A 22,045-nucleotide genomic window follows, 5' to 3' on the forward strand; every position below is an offset into this window, starting at 1 on the left:
TAACACACGGCTGGCTCTTTGGGCTGGACCTCTGTGCACTGTATGTCTGACTTGAAGGGTAAGATGTCTGCAGATAGAAAATATGGGATTAAGGAACTGGGTTATTGAATGTCTCTCTCTTCTTCCCTTTCTCTTCTCCTGTAGAACCCCAAAGGTTAACGCTCTCACCTTAGGTAAGTGAACGCCGTGCTCTCCATCTGCCTCGGGGCAGGGTGCTGTAACCAGTTTCTTCACTGGATAAGGGGAGCAGGCCTCTTGACTTCAGAGGACTGCTGTCCGTCGTTTACTGCACGAACGGTAAGTTTCGAGTAATTCTAATGTCTTTAAAGTCTTTAGTAATGATGTTTCTTGTTTTGCAGGGTTCCGGCGATGGCGGATGACGGGCTGAAGTGAGTTGAAGATGGAGCCCGTGTGATGAATAGAAGCGCCTGGAAGCACGTAAGTAAGCGCTTGTTGCCTGCTTCACGATGCGCTCTAACTGTCTTTTTATTTTGCAGGTACAAGTTCGGAGCGGCTGCAGAGTGCCGGAATACCCACTGGGTTAGATGTGGAAAGGAGTAATGGCACGTGAGTATTAAAGTTCCCCAATGTCTTTAAACGCACCTTGTTTTGTCTTTCAGATGCGGGATGCAGCGCCGAAGGCCTCCGGAGCATGCAAAGAGTTGGTAAGCTTTTGTCTTTCAGATGCCGGAATGCAGTGTGAAGACCTCCGGAGCGCACGAAGAGTAGGTAAGCCTTTGTCTTTCAGATGCCGGAATGCAGCGCGAGGCGTTGATGACAGCCGATGGACCAGGTAAGTGAAGAGCTGTCACTGAAGACCGTAATGCTAACCTGTTCTTTCTTGTCTTTATAGGTGTTGCTGAAGACTGGATTCAGGATGGTAAGCCTTTTTCCTTAGGCCCAGGATCAGATGCAGAAGACACGATGAGCGTTCTGCTGCAGAGGATGCAGAATAACGCAAAGCAAGATTCATCCATCGGGTGTGGTTTAAATAGCCTCCTGTAGTGCTTAGGTGTCTCCTTCCACAGCCACGCCTAGGTAAGAAAAGAGTAACTGCTTTCCAGAAGAGTTCCAGTGTTCTGAATCTAGGGAGTGGCTCCTGCCCCACCCAACAGGAAAAGTAGTTCCAAACAGAAGAGGATCAGAGGCTCAACTGGCAGGCAAGTAAGCAGCATGGTCTGCTGCAGGTAAGTCCACCCAAGCATTATGAACCCGGCGCTTCCAGCGCTGGGACTGGGCATATTTATGAGCCTGGTGCCACTGGCGCCAGGACTGGGTCCAAAAGGTCCCAATTGGGACTGGTTGGCACTCGGAACCTGGGTTATGGATCTGCTTCCAAGGGAATTGGGAAAACCCTGACCTTTTGGAAGCAGAGATCATGACAGCTGGTCTCCTTAAGCCACTTGTCCCATTACCTAATTGTTTCCTCTGTTCTCACTGCTCACATCGAGCCTCAACGTTTGGACTCATCTTACCCCGATCTCTCACAGTCTGCTTCTGCCCATCTTTATTTATATAATCTCTATATAATCTCTATCATGGCTACCCTCAGAGTCTCACTGGGTACCAGGCTCCTATATGATCAGTCTCCCCTGCACTCCCTCCGGACCTCACGCACACTTTGAGGCTGCAACTGTAACCTCCTCAGCCCCCTGCCTCCTTGCACTTACCCAGAGCCACGATGCCCTGGCAGCACTCACTGAGAGAAATGCTGCCCTGATTGCACTTGCCCCTTCCCTATTTCTGGAACTCCCCTCTCCCCCCCTCTACCTTCCCCCTGCACTTTGCGTTGTCGCACTTACACAATCTGAATGACACAAGGCCTAGTAGGAACAAGTTACTTACCTGTAACTGTTTTTCTCCAGCATGGGTCTGGCATGGATTCACATGCTCATGAATATTCCCCATCAGGCCGGGAATCCTCGGTATAGAAAAAAATCAGTTTCTGTTTCGTTTCTGATCTGTCTTTCTTAGTAGTAACCAATCACTGGTCTCTGGGTCATACTGCCCCCAGCCAATGACTGCCCTCTCCCTAAGCCCCGCCTCCGGCAGCCATCCTCAGATTTGGTAGCACGTAAAGTGGCAGTATGACCAAGTGAAGAGCCGCAGAGGGGTAGGCGGGAGGGTTCGCATGTGAATCCATGCCAGACCCATGCTGGAGAACAACAGTTACAGGTAAGTAACTTGTTCCTTCTCCAGCATGGGGTCTGGCATGGATTCACATGCTCATGAATAAGAGAATACATAGCAGTACACACATGCACAACCACGGGAGGTGGCAACAGGCACAACATTAAGCAATACAACTCAACATTAAGCAACTCTTACCGCCTCACCAGGCTCACCTTAGGCGAACAGGTTGCGCAGCACTGCTTGGCCGACCCTGGACTCCTGCCTGGAGTCCCGATCGACGCAGTAGAATCTTGTGAAGGTGTGCGTCGACCTCCACGTCGCAGCCCTGCAGATGTCCAGCAGGGGCACACCAGACAGGAACGCCGTGGTAGCAACGATCGCTCTGGTCGAATGGGTTCACGGACGGCCGGGCAGCTGACGATTTGCCAACCGGTGACAGTGCATGATGCAGCCGGAGAGTAATCTGGAAATGGAAGTCTTCGAGAGAGCCTTCCTTTGATTCACAGTCCCAAAGTTCACAAACAGCTGTGACGTCTTCCGAAAACTCTTTGTGCGGTCCACGTAGAACTTCAACGCTCTAGCTACATCCAGCGAGTGCAAAGTCATCTCGGCCGGCGACGAAGGCGACGGGAAGAAAACTGGCAACACCAAGGGCTTGTTGAGGTGGAAGTCCGACGGCACCTTGGGCATAAAGGATGGGTGTGTCCTCAGCACCACCCTCGTGTCATGAAAAGTCAAGTATGGAGGCTTGCAAGATAGGGCCTGGATCTCTCCCACTCGTCGTGCAGAGGTGATGGCCACGAGGAAAGCTGTCTTCCATGAAAGGAACTTCAAAGGCGCCGAATGCATAGGCTCGAATGGGGCCCCCATGAGCTTGGTCAGCACCACATTATGCTCCCACGCCGGGGCAGGAGCCTTCATCGGCGGGAATGATCGGAATAGTCCCTTCATGAATTCTTTCACCAGGCGATGAGACCACAAGGACGCCCGTCCCGTCGTCCTGGTATATCGGGAGATTGCAGCCAGATGTATTTTGATGGAGGCGTGAGCCAGTCCAGCTTTGGCCAGCGACAGTAGGTACGGCAGTACTTGAGGGGCCATAATCCGCAGAGGGTTAATCTTCTGTGCACGGCACCAGACAGAGAACCTCTTCCATTTATGTCCATAGCACTTGAGAGTTGAGGACGCCCTGGCCTTTGCAAGAACCTCTCTGCAGTCGGCCGGGATATCATACCCTCCAAACTCTAGTGCTGCAGGAGCCAGGCATGCAAGTTCAGCGACTCCGGGTTGTGGTGAAGAATGGCGCCTCCTTCTCTGCGTCCGTCGGCAGCTTGACTGGTGGGGACATTGACAAGTCCAGAAGGTCCGGGAACCAGATCTGTCTCGGCCACGCCGGTGCGACGAGGATCATCCTGCACCGGGACCTCTTGAGCTGGTTGATGAGCCGGAGCAGCAACGGCAGCGGAGGGAACGCATAAAGAAATAGGCAGTCCCAGGGGAACGAGAAAGCATCGCCCATGCTCCTCGGCTGGGGGAACCTGCTGGCGAACCTCCGGCACTTGGAATTCATCGCCGTCGCAAAGAGATCGATTTGGGGTTCGCCCCATCGTCGGAAGAGTCGATCCACTTGATCCTGGCGTAGTTCCCACTCGTGGCACGAGCGCAGCTCCCAGCTGAGTGAGTCGGCGATCGTGTTTTTTATTCCTGCCAGATGAAGAGGCACCAGAAACATCCCTTGGGCGACGGCCCAATGCCACAGATCTTGGGCCTTCCTTGGATAGGGCCGGGGACCTGGTTCCGCCCTGCTTCCGGATGTAGAACATCGTGGTGGTGTTGTCGGTGAAGATCCTCACCACCTTGCCCTTGAGGGACAGAAGAAAAGACCTGAGGGCCCAGAACACCGCGCGGAGCTCCAAGATGTTGATGTGGAGAGACTTCTCCTCCGGGAGCCAAAGGCCTCTCGCGTGAAGATCTCCAGAGTGTGCTCCCCAACCTTCCAGGGAGGCGACCGTCGTCACCGTCACCTGGTGAGCTGGGGTCTGGAAGTCTGTGCCCGCCGACAGATGGGAGCGGGTACCCCACCACCGGATCGCCTGACGGAACTTCTCGTTGAGAGGGATCCTGTCCTCGAAGCTGCCCGTCGACTGGATCCAGCGGGCGTCGAGGAACTCCTGTAAGGGTCTCATCCGAAGCCTGCAAAGGCGCACCAGATAAATGCAGGAGGACATCATCCCGAGGAGGGACTTGATAGATCTTACCGTGGCCAGCAGACGCTGCACCTTGCCCAGAATGGTCCTGGTCCTTTCCTCCGACGGCGAGGCCAGCCGCGCCACTGTGTCGAGCTTGGCTCCCAGAAACAGGGCGACTTGCAACGGAACCAGGTGGGATTTTGGAAAGTTGATGGAGAATCCCAGGTCTGTGAGCAGCTGGACGGTCTTCGCAGTGTGCTCCACGGCGAGCTCCCTTGTCCTTGCCCGGATGAGCCAGTCGTCCAGCTAGTGGTAGACGTGGATCCCATGTAGGCGCGGCCGCGCCGCCACAGGTGCGAGGCACTTGGTGAACACCCTGGGTGCCGACTTCAATCCGAACGGGAGGGCCTTGAACTGGTAGTGCCGCCCTTGGACCACGGACCTGAGGAACTTTCGGTGTCTTTTTAGAATGGGGATGTGGAAGTAGGCATCCTCCAAGTCCAACGACGACAGGAAATCGCCCTCCTCCAGCTGTCCCAGCACATGCTGGAGGGTGACCATACAGAACTTCTGTGCCTTGATGTACTTGTTCAGTCGTCGTAGGTCCAGGATGGGGCGCCATCCTCCCGTCTTCTTTTTTACGAGGAAGTACCTTGAGTAAACTCCGGAGCCCCGAAGCCTCTTTGGGACGAGCTCGATGGCACCCTTCTTGAGCATCACCCTTACTTCCAACAGTAGTTGAGGGACGTGATTTTCCTTCCTGGCCACGGGTGGAACGCGAGGGCACTTCTTCTGAAACTAGAGGGCGTGCCCTTGGGCCAGGGCGTCCAGCACCCAACGGTCGATGGAGGTGGACTCCCACACGCTGACGAATCTCGCCAGCCGGCCTCCCACCGGGGTGCTTCGGCAGGGGCCCGACCCCACGGTCGGTTCAATCTTGTTTGGAGGCCGCCTTGCATCCTTGTCGACGACGGGCACCACCTGACTTGCCGCGTCCCCTGTAGGCTTCCTGGGACGAAGATCTTGCCGCTTGGCGGTAAGTGGAGGAGCCACTGCCGGATCCCTTGGAGGCACCTTGTCTGCCTCCGGAGCTCCGAAAGGATGGCCGTCGTTGTTGGAGCACTCCCAGTGCCCAGGCAGTCTCTGTGTCTGTCTTCATGGCCTGAAGGGACTCATCAACCGCCTTCCCAAACAGGTTGTTCCCGTCGAAGTGCATGTCCAAAACCTTGCTTTGTACGTCCTGGCGGAAATCCGTGGCCTTGAGCCATCCTCGTCGTCTCAAGCAAACGCTGTTGCCCAACTGACGGAAACCGGTGTCGGCAATGTCCGTTGCCACCGTGATGGCGTGGTCCGAAGCAATCTCCCCCTCCTGTAGGATTTCAAGGGCCTCAGCCCTTTTGGCGTCCGGAAGGAAGTCTAACAGAGGGGAGATTTTGAACCACAACTCCCTGTCGTAGCGGGCTACGATAGCCAGGGCGTTGGCCACCTTGATAGTCGTCGCTGCGGATGAGATGATCCGTCGTCCCATCGTGTCCAACTTCCTGCCCTCGCCGTCAGGCGGGGAAGTTGATATCGAGGCTGATGCCCCCCCAGCTTTCTTCTTTGCCGCCGCCGAGACGACCGAATCTGGGGTAGGTTGTGCCCGAAGGCACAAGGGGGCAGCGTTGGGGACCCGGTACTTCTTCTCATACCGGTCCCTCTTTGCCGGCGCCGTGGCAGGGTTCTTGAGGAGGGCGAGCCCCTCATCCCAGATGTCATCAAGAAGCGGTACGGCGAGGACCGTCTTCCTTTTAGCCTTGCACCGTTGGTAAAGGAACCCTTCTTTCTTCTTTTCTTCTGGGCAGAGCTGAAAAAGCTCGGATGCCCTGGAAATCATGGCATGAAAGGATCCAATCTCGTCTGGCGGGGACGCCCGAGCAGGGGGCAATGGGGGACACGTCCCGTCGTCTCCTCCGTCATCATCTGTACCTGTCGTAGCCGTGTCCGTGCCTGTATCATCCCCGTGGGTAGTAGACCGGGGGGGAAGGCAGAGCAGGCCGCAGAGGTGGCGTAGGATGCGTCCTCCTCTTATGCGGTGGACTCTCCGAAGGTCCTGGCTCCGGTTCCCCCGTCGGGTCTGGCTCAGGTACCTCCGTCGGGGGAAGGGGCAACCTTGTCCTTATCTCCGAGCATAAGGACTGAATCGCTGACAAAATGGCCGCCGAGGTGTCCTGCGGCGCCGGAAACGACGGGCGCGAGGGCTCTTGAGGAGCCTTGTCGGCGACACCGTCGCTCTCGTCGTCGCCCTCGTCGGGATCCCTCCCGATGGGCTGGGCCTCTTCCACGACTTCGATGAGCTCTTCTTCTTCTGGGCGCCTGGGGCCTTCACCTTGGGGGGAGGGTCCGAGCCTCGCTCCCCCTCTGCCGGAATCTTCGAGATCGACCGGGGCCTCTCCAGAAGCTTCGCCGGGTTCTCGGACTTCCTCTTACCCGAGCCAGAGCGCTGGCTCGTGGTTGATGGCGCCGGGGAGGATGCGCCCTGCCTGGCAGCCAAGGAGCCCGACCGCCCGGCGCTCCCGGTGCCCGCGGACTCGCGGTGCTTAGCCTTTTGTTGGGCCCCTGTCGCCGGGGCGCCCTCACAGGACTTAGAAGACCGCTCGGACTTCTTTTTCTTCTTCTCGCCTGACGGGCTCTTCCCTTCCAGCCAGTTGGCGAGACGGAGGTGGCGATCCTTCATGGTCCGCTCCGACATGTTCCCACAAAACGCACAGTCCTTCTCCTTGTGCGTCTTGTCCGCATGCAGACAGTAGAGGCATAACGAATGCACGTCCTCCTTGAAAACATTCTGAAGCTGGCATCCAGGGCAGGTCCTTAACAGCTTTCCGGGCGTCGAGCTTCCTTTCTCCTGGGCCATGTCCGGGGTAGGTCTCGGAACTTCTGAAATCCTCCAAAAGCGTAACTTGACGAAATCTTCACCCTTGAGGGGCGTAGAAACTCCAAAACGGATCCACGTTTATCGGATGTAGAACGGTGGAGCTTGAGGCTCTATTTAACCGAAAAATGAGAAAAATCTCCTGAAAAAGCGCAAAAACGCAGCAAAAGCTCGAGAGCTACAGCACGAGGACTCCCAACACTTGAACGTGCGGTAAACATCTGAGGATGGCTGCCGGAGGCGGGGCTTAGGGAGAGGGCAGTCATTGGCTGTGGGCAGTATGACCCAGAGACCAGTGATTGGTTACTACTAAGAAAGACAGATCAGAAACAAAACTGATACTTATTTTTTTCTATACCGAGGATTCCCGGCCTGACGACGGGGAATATTCATGAGCATGTGAATCCATGCCAGACCCCATGCTGGAGAAAGATAGTTTATCTTATCCTCCCTCTGTCTTCCCTCCCTTGTCTTGCCATGCCTAGAAACACTTGTGTACCGGTGCAATATAAATGTCATGTCATATATCTTATTTACACTTCCTTCATCTTTTCCTCCTCCTCACCCTTGTCCTTGCCTGCCTTTCGTTTCGATCCGTCTCCTAGTTTCTCTTTTCCCCTCAGTCCCCATCGCTTAGCTTCTGTCTGACTTTCTTCCACACATGTATTTCTATCTTAACATCTATCACTCCTTCTTCCTTTTATTTCCCAGCATCTGTCGCAATGCCTCTTCTTTAACTGTCCATTCCTTCATTTCTTTTATGATGTCATTTTCATCTCCTTGTCTGACTCATCTCCCCATCAGTCTCATCTGCTGAACCTCTGAGCCCACACACCTCTACCCTGGCAGGACGGCCTGTGCCAGGACTGAGTATGACAAAGAGCAGGCTTCTTTCTATCTTTCTGTACCCCGCCATCTTGTTGTCTGTCTTTCGCTTTCTGCCTAGTGCTTTCCTTTTCGTAATCATTGTCATTTTCCCTTTTTCATTCACACTGCCACTTTATCCTCTTTTTAGCTCTCTGTGATCACTCCATGTGTATCCCTCCCATTGCGTTCCCCCCAAACTGACGACTCTGGCAAAGCAGACTATTCACAGTTTATTACACATGCTTGTTGGGATTGAGATCCAAAACAAAGATACCCTACATTTTGAGACGGTTCACATTCTGAACGGGAATTCGTTTGTAAGAACGGGTATGCATCTACTACCATCAGACATTAGCATGGCTCAGCTTCGACACGAAAACAGCAACGAACAAGTTACTCTTACCTGGTAACGTTCTTTCGATGGGATGGTCCGACGACATATTCCATATCTATGACAGTAATCACCACAGCTGTGCTGCTTCGGAAAATTCTTCGGCGTCTGCGTCCTGCGTCGATGACGTTGATACGCCGCCCTCGAGGCCCTCCTCTGACGGCCGACGTCACTGGATGTTATAAGCAGGACGCACAACGCCTTTAGCCTCAGTTGTATTTTTTTTCTCCAGATCGTGTTCCACCAGTCTTCTGCCAGTCTGACACACAAAGCCTTGCGGAAACGTAAGCTGCAATCGCATAAGAAATTCTGTAGCGGGGAAGGTAGGGAGGGAGCGATTTGGAATACGTCGTCAGACCATCCCATCAAAAGAACGTTACCAGGTAAGAGTAACTTGTTCTTCGAGGGAATTGGGTCCTCCGACGTATTCCATATCTATGACAGACTCCCAAAGCAATACGAATGCAAGGAGGTGGGAAAAGAATTTAGAAAACAGAAATTTAGCATGACCAATCAAATTGCGGAGTAAAAGGACCGCCTTGCCAAAGGCCAGATCCTGCCCCCGGATGGAATCGAGGAAATAGTGACGTAAAAAAGTATGTACCGAAGCCCAGGTGGCTGCATCACAGATGTTTCGAATAGGAACACCCCTCTGCAGGGCAGTAGAGGCAGCCATACCCCTGGTAGAATGGGCCCGTAAGGCGACCGGTGGGTCCTTACCCGCAAAGCGGTAACACTCCGAGATAGCCAAAATAATCCAGCGAGACAAAGTCTGTTTCGTCACAGCCTGTCCCAAACGCTTTCCAGCATAACCAATGAAGAGCTGATCGTCCACTCTGACCCGGGACATGCGTGAAATATAAAAGCTTAACGCTCTCCTAGGATCAACCCTATGGAGCCTCTCCTCTTCCTTTCCAGGATGTGGAGGAGGATAAAATGCCGGAACAACCACCTTCTGGCCTAAATGAAATTCCGATACCACCTTCGGAAGAAAAGAAGGACGAACTCTAAGGACAACCCTGTCCTTATGAAACACAGTGAAGAAACTTGAGAACAAGGTTCAAATCCCAACCGGGCACCTGGAAAGGCGACGGAGGGAACACATTAGTGAGCCCTTTCAGTAACTGAGAAATTAAAGAAAATAGGAACACTCTTTAGACGAGCGCTTAAATATGGACAGCGCCGCCAGGTAACCTTTAATGGTACCCACTTGAAGGCCCCTGTGGGCCAAAGAAAGCAAAAGAGAGAACACCATGGGAATTTCACATGCAAAAGGATCCACATTCTTAACCCTGCACCAGTCGCAGAACTTTCTCCAACGGCAACGGTACAGAGACTTTATTGCGGGCCTTCTGGCCGAAAGCAACACCTCCATCATGTCTTCAGGGAGGTCCCAATCCATATACCTCAACCTTTCAGATACCAAGCGTGAAGGTTGAAGGACCCGACCTCTGGATGGAGAACCCGACCCCCCTCCCGTGAGAGCAGATCGTCTCGATAGGTAAGACGACGTGGAGGGCAGATGGACAAGTTGAGAAGGTCCGGGTACCACGTCCTCCGGGCCCACACCAGAGCAATGAGGATCATCCGGGAACAGAACCTCTGTAACCTCCGCAGTACTTGCGGGATGACGGGGACTGGAGGAAACGTGTACAAGCAGTAGGAATGACCACTCCACCACGAACGCATCTCCTAAGGCTCCGTTTGGAGGAAATTCCCGCAAGCAGAACCTCTCGCACTTCCGGTTGACACTGGAGGCAAAGAGATCCATTTGAGGGGTCCCCCAAAGGGCAAAGATCTCCAGGAGAATCTCCTGAGCCAACTCCCACTCGTGAGAGATCGTGCTCTGCCTGCTCAGAGCATCCGCCGTCTCGTTTTCGTCTCCTTCCAGATGAACTGCAGAGATCGAAACTTCCTGCTGGATTGCCCAGAACCAGAGCTGCATCGCCTCCCTGCACAGAGGAAGTGACCCTGCCCCCCATTTTTGTTGAGGTAGTGCATGGCCACCGTGTTGTCCGTCAGGATCAGGACATTCTTTCCTCGCACAGTCGGCAGAAAAGCCTTCAGGGCTAGCCTGACGGCCCTCAGCTCCAACAGATTGATATGGAGTCTGGACTCCGACGGAGACCAACGACTGCTGACTGTCAACTCGTTGGCATGAGCTCCCCATCACATGAGGGATGCATCCGTCACGATCGTCAACTCCGGCCAGGGCAGCCAAAATGGAGCCCCCTCATCAGATTGCCTTCGTTGGCCCACCACAGAAGGTCCCGGGCGACCGAAGACGGCACCTGAACAGGGTCCGACATCCTGCCAGAGGATTGATTGACTGAGACCACTGGAGCTTGAGTGCCCATTGCAAAGATCTCATCCGCAACCTGGCCTCTGGCACCAGAAGAACGCAGGATGCCATGAGGCCGAGCAGTCTCAAGAACTCAAACGCCGGGAGAGTCTGGGCAAGTTGAAACTTGTGCACCATCTGCTGAATGTGATGAGACCTCACCTGGGGAGGAAAACACTGCCCCATGGACGTGTCAAGCACTGCTCCGATGTACTGGAGCCTCTGAGTTGGTGTCAAATGGGACTTCTTTAAGTTGTGGGAGAAGCCCAGCTTGTGGAGGGAGTGGCAGGTGACTGACAGATGATCCAGGACTTGCTCGGGAGAGCGCGCCCTGATCAAACAATCGTCCAGGTAGGGGTAGACGTGAATCCCCCTTCCCTGAGGTGCGCTGCCACCACTACCATGAGCTTGGTGAAGACCCTCGGGGCAGAGGTCAATCCGAACGGCAGGACCCAAAATTGAAAGTGCGAGTCGCCAACCGCAAACCTCAGGTACTTCTTGTGCTTTAGATGGATCGGCACATGAAAATAAGCGTCCTTGAGGTCGAGAGACACCAACCAGTCCTGAAGTTAAAGGGCCTGGAGGACTTGAGAGAGAGTAACCATCTTGAACTTGTCCTTCCTGAGGAGTTTGTTCAAACCGTGCAAGTCCATGATGGGTCTCAATCCCCCGTCTTTCTTGGAAATCAAAAAATAAGGGGAATACCATCCCTTGTTCCTCTCTGCTACAAGCACCAGTTCTATGGCGCCTTTCTCCAGCAGGGATTGAATTTCCTGCGCAAGGAGCGGATCCGGACTCTTCAAAGAGAGATTCCCCGGTGGATTGTCTTGAGGCCTCTGCCGGAAAGGAAGACTGTAGCCGTGGGTTAGGATCTCCAGAACCCACACATCTGAAGTAATGGCGCGCCACTCTACAAGATGCTGTGCCAGCCTTCCCCCAACCGGCGAACCATGGGACATGGCCTCATGACTGAGCTGAAGCGGCTGCGGCGTTGCCTGAGGGCAAAGAGGCAACAGCCCGAGCGGCCTTGGCACCTCGAGTACCTTGTTTTCCACCTCTGGCACTCCTACGGTGACCCCTTTGACTGGCAGCTCCTCTCGCTTTACCAAAGGATGAGTAATAACGAAAGGAACCTCCCCTCCATTGCTGTCCCCTAGGACGAAAAGGCGCAGGTTGTCGAACTGCAGCGCCCAACGACTTTCTGCAGCTTTTAAGGTCTACAACCTCTCAAGACTCACGTTAGCCTTGCTGCCAAAAAGATGTTCCCCGTCAAAGGGCATGTTGAGGAGCCAGGCCTGCACATCAGGAGCAAACCCCGACTTCCGCAACCACGCAAACCTGCGTATCACGGTGCTTGCCGCCATAGACCTGCTGATGTAATCTGCCATGTCCAAACCCGACTGAACTGCCTCACACATGGCATCTTTGCCATCCTGAACCATGGCAAGGAAACCATCCCGTTCGTCCCCTTCGGGAATATGCTCAGCCGCCAAGGAAACAGTGTGCGTGAAACGAGACAAGGCACATATGGAGTTGGCCGCCTGAAGCGCCATACCGCCTGCAGAAAACACTTTCTTCGCCCAGCCGTCAAAACGATTGTCGCCCCTATCAGGAGGGATGGTAGAGTACGACGCCTGCTTTGCCGGGGCCGTAGCCACCTGCACCACCAAACTCTCCGGAGTAGGGTGCATGGACAAGTAGCAGGGGTCACTACTGGCTGGGCGGTATTTTTGTGGCAAAGACTTGCTCACTGCCGGGAGACTCTCCGGAGCAGTCCAAGCAGCCGTCACCCTCCTCTGTAGAGCCATATGAAACGGTCCACCAACTGACCCGGTACTGCCAATGTTGAGGATATCCGTAAGGTCATCCTGAACAAACTCCCTTGGAGGAGCAGACCATCCTAAGTACTCTGTGACCCTTGACATAAGGCGCCGGTACGAAGAATCGGCATGAGAGCCAGGCTCAGGCCTACAAAACTCCACCTCTGGAGAGGTGTCCAGCCCACTAGCATCATGCAGGGACTGCCTCAGGTCCTCAAACTTGCTATGGCCCGAGAGAATCTCGTCAGGCACCGTGTCAGGCACCATGCTATCATCAGAGCCCTCATCCACCTCTGAAATGAACTCCAGATGGCGTTAAGAAGGCACAGAACTGGAACCAAAGCCATGCTTGACCTTGGCCAGAGCCTTTCTATGTGGTTCCCCTGAGCCACGGGGTACCCCGGTCGACACAGCCTCGAAAGGCGTTGAGGGTGTCGAGTGAATCGGCGCCGGCGTCAAGAGAATCAGCGTCGACGACAGACGCGGCGCCGACAGCATCGACGGCGTCGACACACGCCTCGAAGGCAGAGCCCCGAGCGTGTCCCTCGGCATCCTGGGCGCTGACAGCGTTGACGACTTCCTCGGAGGCGGAGCCTCGAGAGAGTCCATCGACGACCTCGGCGCCACAGGTGTCGATGTCTTCCTCGAAGACTTCACAGGTTCACGCGGTCTCGAGCGTGTCAAGGAACGGGACCTGGACCGGGCATGCCGAGAACGATTCTCCTTGTCCGAGTGGGACCTTTCCCGCGAATCGTGATGACCACCCGAGCCCGAAGGCGTGCAAGCGGTGTCTCTCGGCTGATCGCGGACGGACCAGTGCCCTGCGATTCGAGAATCGCCAACATTTTCTTCCCGAAGGAAGCTCATTCCTCCGGTGTCGCCTGCTTGGTGGGGTAAGCGACCCACCGAAGGGCGGAGTCCTCGGATGAGGACGGGGAAGGCGACCGATGATGGCGCTTCCGGGAGTGCCTCGAAGAGGCAGAGGAGTGGCGGGACCGACTCCGGGACCGAGACCCACTGGACTTCCGACGACGACGCGGAGAGTCGCCCCTCGAGTCGTCCATCGAAATCCCCGCAGACCTCGACTTCCGGGGCTTGGACACCTTACTTACCGATAACTTCTTCTTGCGCTCCCGCAAGTCGATACAGTCATCTGTGTCATGGGCCTCCCCGAGGCACCAGAGGCAGGCGTTGTGCGAGTCCGTGACCAAAAATCTTGGACCCACAGTCCCCGCACTTCTTACAGCCCGGACGCGGTGTGGAAGACGAGGTAGACTTCTTCACGAAGAAATATTTCACAAACACCAAACAGGTTTGAAGAACCGAGAAAACAACAGAAACTCCAAAGAGTCGAGGCGTGCCGAGATTCCCGAAGTGAACAGGTTCGCGGAAAAACGCAACTGAGGCTACGGGCGTCGTGTGTCCTACTTATAACATCCAGTGACGTCGGCCGTCGGTGGAGGTCCTCGAGGGCGGCGTATCGACGTCATCGACGCAGACGCCGAAAATATTCCGAAGCAGCACAGCTGTGGTGATTACTGTCATAGATATGAAATACGTCGGAGGACCCAATCCCCTCGAAATTCTATTTCTGCGTTCATCTATCGGTAGAGAAAAGATTTGTCACGGTCTCTGCCATCTCTCTACTGCCCAATCCGTGTTAGCTCTCAACATAGGGCCATCACTCACCTCTTTAAAGAACCTGTGCACTGAAAATCTTGTAAATTCCGGGAAAGGAGACATTTCCCTTGGCTAAAGTATATGCATTGACAAAACGTCATTTATGGTGATGCAGTATATCTTTGCACATGGGTAAAAGGATTGTCCTGAAGAGGCACTGCGCAAGGAGGAGGATGTGAGATACGCCCACAGTGGATCATATCTTTTATGCACTTAAAAACACAAGCAGTTCTTTGCACTCATGCAGACTGATACAGCAATTGTAGATTCAACGACCCTTCTCATGTTAATGTCCCGCTTCCAGTGGCATCTTCCAGTTTGTTCACTAAAGGGTAGTTGCAATCTCTGTCAACCCCTAAATAACTTCCATGTTTTTCAACCTCACCCAATCCTCACTCACCTCTGCACAACACCTCCATGTGGGGGAGCTGTGAATTCACAACCACTCCCAAGTTCTTTGTATACAAATCCATCCATGGTATACCACTGCCCCCACCCAAACCTGCTATTTCTATCTCTCGATTCTCATACACACACTCTCAGATCTTAAGCCTCCACAACCTTTGTTCCCATACCTCCCTTTGCTGCCTCTCGCTTTCTCTCCTTAACCCTACTTGCTCTTGACCATGTGAACTTTCTGGCCCCTCACATCAAGTTCTTCCCCACTGTAGCAGGCTTCATGACTGCACCAAAGAAACAGTCGTACCAACCCCTTCACAATCCCATCCTGCCCTTTCACCTGCACATAGATGTAAATATTACTAATGGTATTTGTGTAGTATTTAAGTCTGTAATTATTGTGCGTCAGGGCCATCCCCTCTTGCTGCCTCAATGCCTGCCTACTACACATGCCTAATTTATCTGTCATTGCATCTCAATTACTAATGCCAGGCACTGAAACGTGCGATTTCCCAATCAGCCTTACATGCTTGGCCTACAGAGCTTCTTGCGAAAGCTATTCTCTCTGCCTAAATACAAAATACAAATACCAGATATACGACTTGCCACTGTTAAGAAGCAACGCTGTTTACAGATAATAGGTACTTACGATGGTGCAATATCCAGATGATTAATATTGTAGCCCGACATGCTGAAGCCTCCAAGAGTTGTTGATACTGTTAGGAAAGTAACAGCCAGTGCATAGTTACAGCCTACGTATCCAGTTGCTACTAAAAATATTGCTGGTCCAATCATTCCTGTGGTCAAAATGTTAAAGAGAAATAAACAAATAATTTGTTTGCAATATTTTAACCTCCAGCACCTTGACATGTAATTTCTTAAAGCATCTCTTAAGGAAAAAAAGATCCTTGTAGATGCCCGATAACTACAAGCCCCAAGTGCAGCTTATATAAAATTCCAAATAAGAGCACATGAACATAGAAAATTAAACTTTTCGGTTGCTGGCCAATAACCAGAACGTGACACATTATGGTATATTATGTTGAATTTAATTACCTGCATACATGTGAAAAATTATGTTTTCATAATGCACATAATACCCCTGTTTAACATTTACCATTCCACATCATCATGGAAAAGTATAGACTTGAGCGTAACAAAACATAGCCACACCTAATATAACTACAAATTAAACATGACGATTAGCACTCTTCCCTTATTAAGAAATGTCTTGCTCATGTAGAATCCTCGAAGAAGCAGAGGCATTTATTTATGGCACCAACATGGAAGTAACATATCTAGGACGAAAAGAGACCTTTGAACACCCTTTTGGTCCCAAGCATTTGTTGATCTACCTCCCAGTCATCAATTACAACTCAAGTCAAAGAAACATTCAGAATAGCAGTTAGGGTTAGCACAAAATTCAATACAAAAATCCTCCAGATTGTAACCTACATTTCATAAAAGAGTATTTTATTTGAATCTGATTAATCTGGATTTAATTATGGTGCACAGAAGTGTCAGAAAATATATAATTGTGCGCCATTTGTAAATTATGTAGCTAGACTAATAGGTCATTGCAAAGGTGAACACTAAGAATTCTACTGGATCTTTATAGGCAACAAAGTAATCCAATTTAAAGAGATTTTCATTTTTGAAAAAAGGCCAATATGAATATATGACCGACCACAGTTTTAAAGGGCCCATCGCTATCATGCTATTATACAGGCACAAAGCATCTGCAAAGTTGTTTCAAATATCCACCACAACACAACATCCAAGCTTATCCCTGTTAAATATCCGACCTACTCCTTCCAGATGACTGTCCAGTAATGTTGAGTTAAGAAAGGCATTTTGTGGCATGGCCTTACACCCGAGAGACGATTACAGAAGTAAACTACGTCCTCTAGGATCTAAGAAAATGTCTGGAGGAGAGAATAAAAATACATTTAATTTGAAGAAAATATAAAAATGAAGGCACAGGAAAACCGCAACAGTGCTGCAATGTGGAAGTTAAGCTTTGTCTGAAAGAAATCCCACTTACGGATTTCCCTTCGTCAATCAGAGATCAACATGGCAGGCAAATTGGAGAAATAACTGAATGTGACCCCAGAGGATGGAACTAGCCAAAGATTGCTCATCTAGCTCCAGGACAGCTTATCGATATTTATAGGGTGTCAGCAGAACGCATTAAGACCAAATGGCAAAATAAAGACGGGACCTATTGGGAGAGGGACGGTGCTTACAGACACAGAGGCGAGCCACTGTTTCAGGAGTGTGCAGATCGACAAGGACCATGGGACTTCAAGATGGATTTCTTACAACAATTAAATACAAACTACTTTATTGGCATGACAAGTAAAATAAATACTGGCCAAGGAAATCTATGGGATGCATACATGTTCTAATCTATCCAGTAATGAACATTTTGGTTTTCAGCATTTTTCTGAAGTCCATATTGCTTTATGCATTTTGTCTAATTCTGGCGTTTCTTCAAAGGTGACGCACAGCTGTTCTTGTCCAGGTTTTCTTGCAAATACATCCCCATTCGTGTAAAATGTGAGGAAATTGTCTCGAATGCCTTTGTATGGAGGACAATACAGGAGAAAAGTATTTCATTTTCTACTTCTCCTAATTCACATTGCTGACAAATTCTGTCCTCAATGAGCTCTTTGTTTAAGATGCTTTGGCCAGTCTGTAGTTCCAGATTGTGGTCACAGTCTGTATTCAGCGTTTACCTATTTTATTTGTAAAAGGCCAAAAGCACAGGCAAATCTGCAAGTTTTGCCCCCACTGACCTGTAGCATTCTAGCTTGTTGTGCTGTCCTTGTTCTGCTCTCCAGTACATTGTGTATTGTTTCTTTAGGGCTTGTAAAGTACCTGGCTAGTTTCTCCCCGTCGTCTTTGGTTTCCTATGCAGTCAATCTATTGGGCACTGTAGCCTAATGAACAGAATTTTGTGATATCTTGGTCAAGGGATTGTTTCGAGGGATTTTAGTTTGGGATTTCAGTGCCAGGCAATGTAGGGAGTTTCAGATACTGCTTTTGATAGGGCACCAGAATATACACATACTTTTCGATGTTGAGCAAGTGAATGTCGTAAATTCTGCTCTGCCCCCATGGTTTGGGAAGTTTCCATGTGCACAAAGTACCCGTTTGTGGAGCTGGAGGTGCAGAATTTCTGTGGGACAGTGGTCTCATTCTCCATACTGTTTATTGGAGCACCTGAATCTCGTAAAACTAGGATACAATTAATACTGCTGTAAAAAACCATTAAGATCACAGGTGAATTAAAGTAGGATAGTTGCTTCTTGATGGTGAAGAATGCACAGAGGGCTTGCTCTTGAATTGTTTTCATTGCCAGTTTATAACTCCAATAAGCACTTATTCTGATACCTAGGTAAGTGTAGCTTGTAACGTGTTGAACTTCAGTGCCGTTAGGGAGTAGTTAGAAGTTGTTGCTGCTGTTTTTTGCTTTATTCTCGAACACTATTAAGGTTCCCCCCTGTAGCCCAGGTGTTTCAGTATTCTGATAGGAGTAAACATAGCAGGCATATATCGCATGCACGTAGCAGGCATTTTATTTCTAAGCCATCACTCTCAGACTTGAGACCTAGAGTTCCTCTAGTAATGTAGGGCATCACTGATATAGCGATTGGGTAGGGTTGGGCGGAGGTTACACCCTTTTCTCACTCCAGGTTCCTGTTTAAAGGAAAGAGTTTCCATATTTTTAATCTTGCCCTTGCAACGGATTGAGTTGTGCATGGATTTTATTATGTCATAAGTCTGCCCCGCCATTCCATCCGGCAGTAATTTAGGGTTCAGTGCCGGGTGTCAGGCAAGCAAATATTTTATCCCGGTTTTAGTTCTTTACGTATTTGCTGATCTGGGACTGCTAGTGGAAGATATGGTCTGTGATTAGGTATCTAGGGGTAGAAATCATATCCGACTCCTGAGAAGTTCAATATTTTCTGGTGCATGAGGCTGCAAAATAGCTTGCTATTGTTACATGTATAGTAACGTCTTGCCATTTGGGCTCATCGTGTAATCATAGCTATTGCTCAACGTTAATGGGCTATCAGGGTAGGGTTAATCCACTGTGTGACATGGCCAGTAGCCTCACCCTGTCAAGAAGGGATGTGGCACCCCACTGAGCCTGGGGTGGGAAACCTACCAGGGTGGAAATCAGAGCCAGCTCTACCTCGGATGGCGTTTCCCAATACTGACCAGTCTTTCTCTGTCGTTTTTAGAGAACTACAAGAACCATCAGCGACAGTAGTGGACCAGACAGAGAACCGACCATCAGAGCCGCTCAAGGAATTCTGTGTCAGTGCACCCCCATCTCGCTGTTTAACAGGAGAGAATCACTGCACAACATGAAAGAAGGGACTAATGCAGGTGCGGAATACTACCATCTGCTCCCCGGAGAAGCAGAACTCACCTGCACCAGAAACGTGGAGCCCCATGGTGAAACAGACCATCAGCCGCCACCACTGCTTACCGGTAACAGAGCCACAGAGCGTCTCTTTATTAGAAACAATGACATTACAGACTTGGACTCCCACATGAAATGCAACTCTGATTTCAGCACGTCACCATTAATGATCTGTGGCGGTACCGCGCGGGAGAAAGGATCAGGGCTAAGAGCGAGATAGATATGCGAAAGGTCAATCACCTGCGTTCCTTAGCTTTACATGCAGACTTATGTCTACTGTGACAAATCCAGGGAATTCGTCCCCTCTGCCGAAATGTGAGTCAACCTCTTTGGGACTAGGGAGGTGAGCCCGCTCAGCTTAACATCCCCTATGTGACAGGTCAAGCGGGATCCCACTGGAAGTGACCCCCCCACCTTTGAGGACATGCCATCTCTAAATAGGGAAAAAAAGTATCATCCTCCCTCATCCCAAGTTTACCATAGTTATATGTCTTATATGTGTTACATGGGAATTACATTTCGTAATGACTTACCCCTTGTTTTATTGATGGCTGGCGTGGTTTCGGATCTCTTTCAGGAACCAGCATACATGTGAGTGGGTAATGGGAATAAATCCCACCCCCTCACTGCACAGAAGTTAAGAGGCCCAACAGAGCCGGAAGAAAAAGAGAAGTCTATGATGCTGGGCCAGGGGTGAAGCCATCACGCTAAGTGAAACTGTGTGGTAAACTACTGAGAAGGGTCAGCGCCCAAAATAAGAGGACCCAAGGGTGAAATCACCCAGCGAACATTGGAAACTGAACTTTATGTTTGTTAAAGGAACTTTTGTTTGTGCATATTGAACACGTGAGGCCCTCGAAGGCAAGAGACTTTCAAAGGAAGCGAGAGTTGACCATCGACAGTCCTGAGAACTGCCATTGGAACTGTCGTCTCGTGCTGGAGAAGCCAGAGACTGTATGTGCTCCAAGATCCCACCTTACCCCGTGCTCAAAACATGGGGAAGGGCGACCCAGGCTACTGCATCCCGACATATTATTTGAGAACACTTCTCTATTTTCTTGAAAACTATCCCACACCCTTTTTTGTATTAGTTGTAAGGTTTGGCCAGAGGTTTCTTAGTATAGGCCCTTTTTATTTGACAACGCCACTAGGACTGCCTTTTTTTTCATTTGATGGTTCAACTAAACAAATCTTGTGTCCAGGGTTTGTTCCCTTCCCCTGAACAGTTTCAAGAAATGTATTTAAAATGTTCCATTTCACCAAAGTTCTGTAATGAAAATGTCTCTTTTAATGTTCTCCTCAAGATGACAAAGCAAATGTTCTTTACACAAAACAGGCTGGAATATACCAAAAGAAAGTCTTCTGTGATTTTCAGAATGACCAAACAAATATCTTTTCCACACACTGGTTGGAATTTAGCAAGAGCAAGACTTTCCTAATTTTCATGATGGCAAAACAAATGTTCCATTTCCACAAAGATTTGACATTGCAAAGTATCTCTTTAACAAAATAATTGATTTCCTGGTATACTCCCTTGCCAGGAACTTCCCAACTGAAACAGATACCTTGGTTTACTGTCCTACCAGGAATATCACCCCTTTGGTCCTTGCAGATCCCCTGGTATACTCTGCTGACAGGTATATTTTCTCAAATAGCTGATGTACATCCTGTTTCAGGTCTGTTTGCAATATTCACTTTACTTTTTTTTTTTTTTTAACAACTTTATTACAGTTACAGCGTTATCTATGCATTACATGAGTCATTATGACTCCCTTCACAGTTGGTATGCATGCAGCTTGCCCTGTACCCACTCCCACTGGTCCCACCCCCGCCCCCCTTCAGTCTGTGGTGCCCTGATGGGTAGGGGACCCATCAGGGCCCTGAGGGCCTAAAAAGTTCAATACCAGGTGGGATTGAAATGTTAGGGCTGGGAAACAGGAGTGGTAGTCCGGTACTGGTGCCCAGCAATCGGTGAAGCGGTGGAGAGCCCCTTCCTTCGCCGCTGTGACCTTCTCTGCCACCAGGATCTCCCAAACTTTTATCCACCAGAGGGCCCTCCCGGGCCTTCCACTTCCGTGCCACTGTAATTTTGGCTGCTAGCAGTAGGTGTGTTAGCGGTTTGGCCGATTGGCTTGCTCTGGGATAACAGTCCGGGCTCGCCACCCCGAGCAGGATGACCTCCGGGTCCATTGATAGTTTGCGCTGGGTGATGTCTTCTGCAGGACTTCCCTCCAAAAGGTCTGTACTATCGGGGCATCCCCACCACATGTGGAAAAAGGATCCTCGCTCGCTGCATCGTCTCCAGCAGCTCAGGTCAATGTCAGCGTTACAATGGTGCAGGCGAACTGGCGAGTAGTACCAGCGGTGCAGGAGCTTCAGAGCGCATTCCTTGTTTGTAACGCATCTGGATGTTGAGTTGATCCTGGACCATATCTCCACCCATGTCTGGTCTTCTATGGGGTGTCCCAAGACCGCTTCCCATCCGGACATGTATGGCAGTCTAACTTTTAGCATGTCCTCCTGGAGGAGTCGGTACAGTTTGGTGATCTGACCTCGGCCTGTGCTTTCTTCTGTTGCCAGCTCAAGAGGGTGGAGGTCCCGGGTGGCTCCCCGACAGACTGCGGGCTGCGAGATCCAGTGGCGGAGTTGAATGTATGCGAACACCTCTCCTTCTGTCAACTGAAAGGTATTACTCAATTTTACCTCTTCAATGATTGAGCTTTGTTCACTGCAGTTAAAACTTGTTCCAACTTCCCCCACACTGACATCCCATATATGTAGGTTTGCTCATGTTCCGTCGGTCAACTTCCTTCTTAATACAGATTGACTTATGGCAATGCGGTTTCCAAGTTTCCCCAAATTGACATCCCATATAAGGC

At 50.8% G+C, this 22,045-nt stretch overlaps 1 protein-coding gene across 2 annotated transcripts in view; it reads right to left on the reverse strand.

Moving 5' to 3' along the window:
- The window catches only part of SLC17A5 (solute carrier family 17 member 5), a 1,156,538-nt gene that overhangs the window by 355,552 nt on the left and 778,941 nt on the right, over positions 1–22,045 (reverse strand). Inside the window, exon 9 of one of the 2 annotated variants that reach the window (XM_069606252.1) lies at positions 15,381–15,528. The exons of the other annotated variant lie outside the window; for it this stretch is intronic. Coding sequence (XP_069462353.1) covers positions 15,381–15,528 — 148 coding nt within the window. The remainder of the gene's footprint in view (positions 1–15,380; positions 15,529–22,045) is intronic. 2 annotated transcript variants of the gene reach the window in all.

Source organism: Ambystoma mexicanum, chromosome 4p, assembly GCF_040938575.1.
Source record: "Ambystoma mexicanum isolate Mex_15411 chromosome 4p, UKY_AmexF1_1, whole genome shotgun sequence".
In the NCBI taxonomy this organism is placed as follows: Eukaryota; Metazoa; Chordata; class Amphibia; order Caudata; family Ambystomatidae; genus Ambystoma; species Ambystoma mexicanum.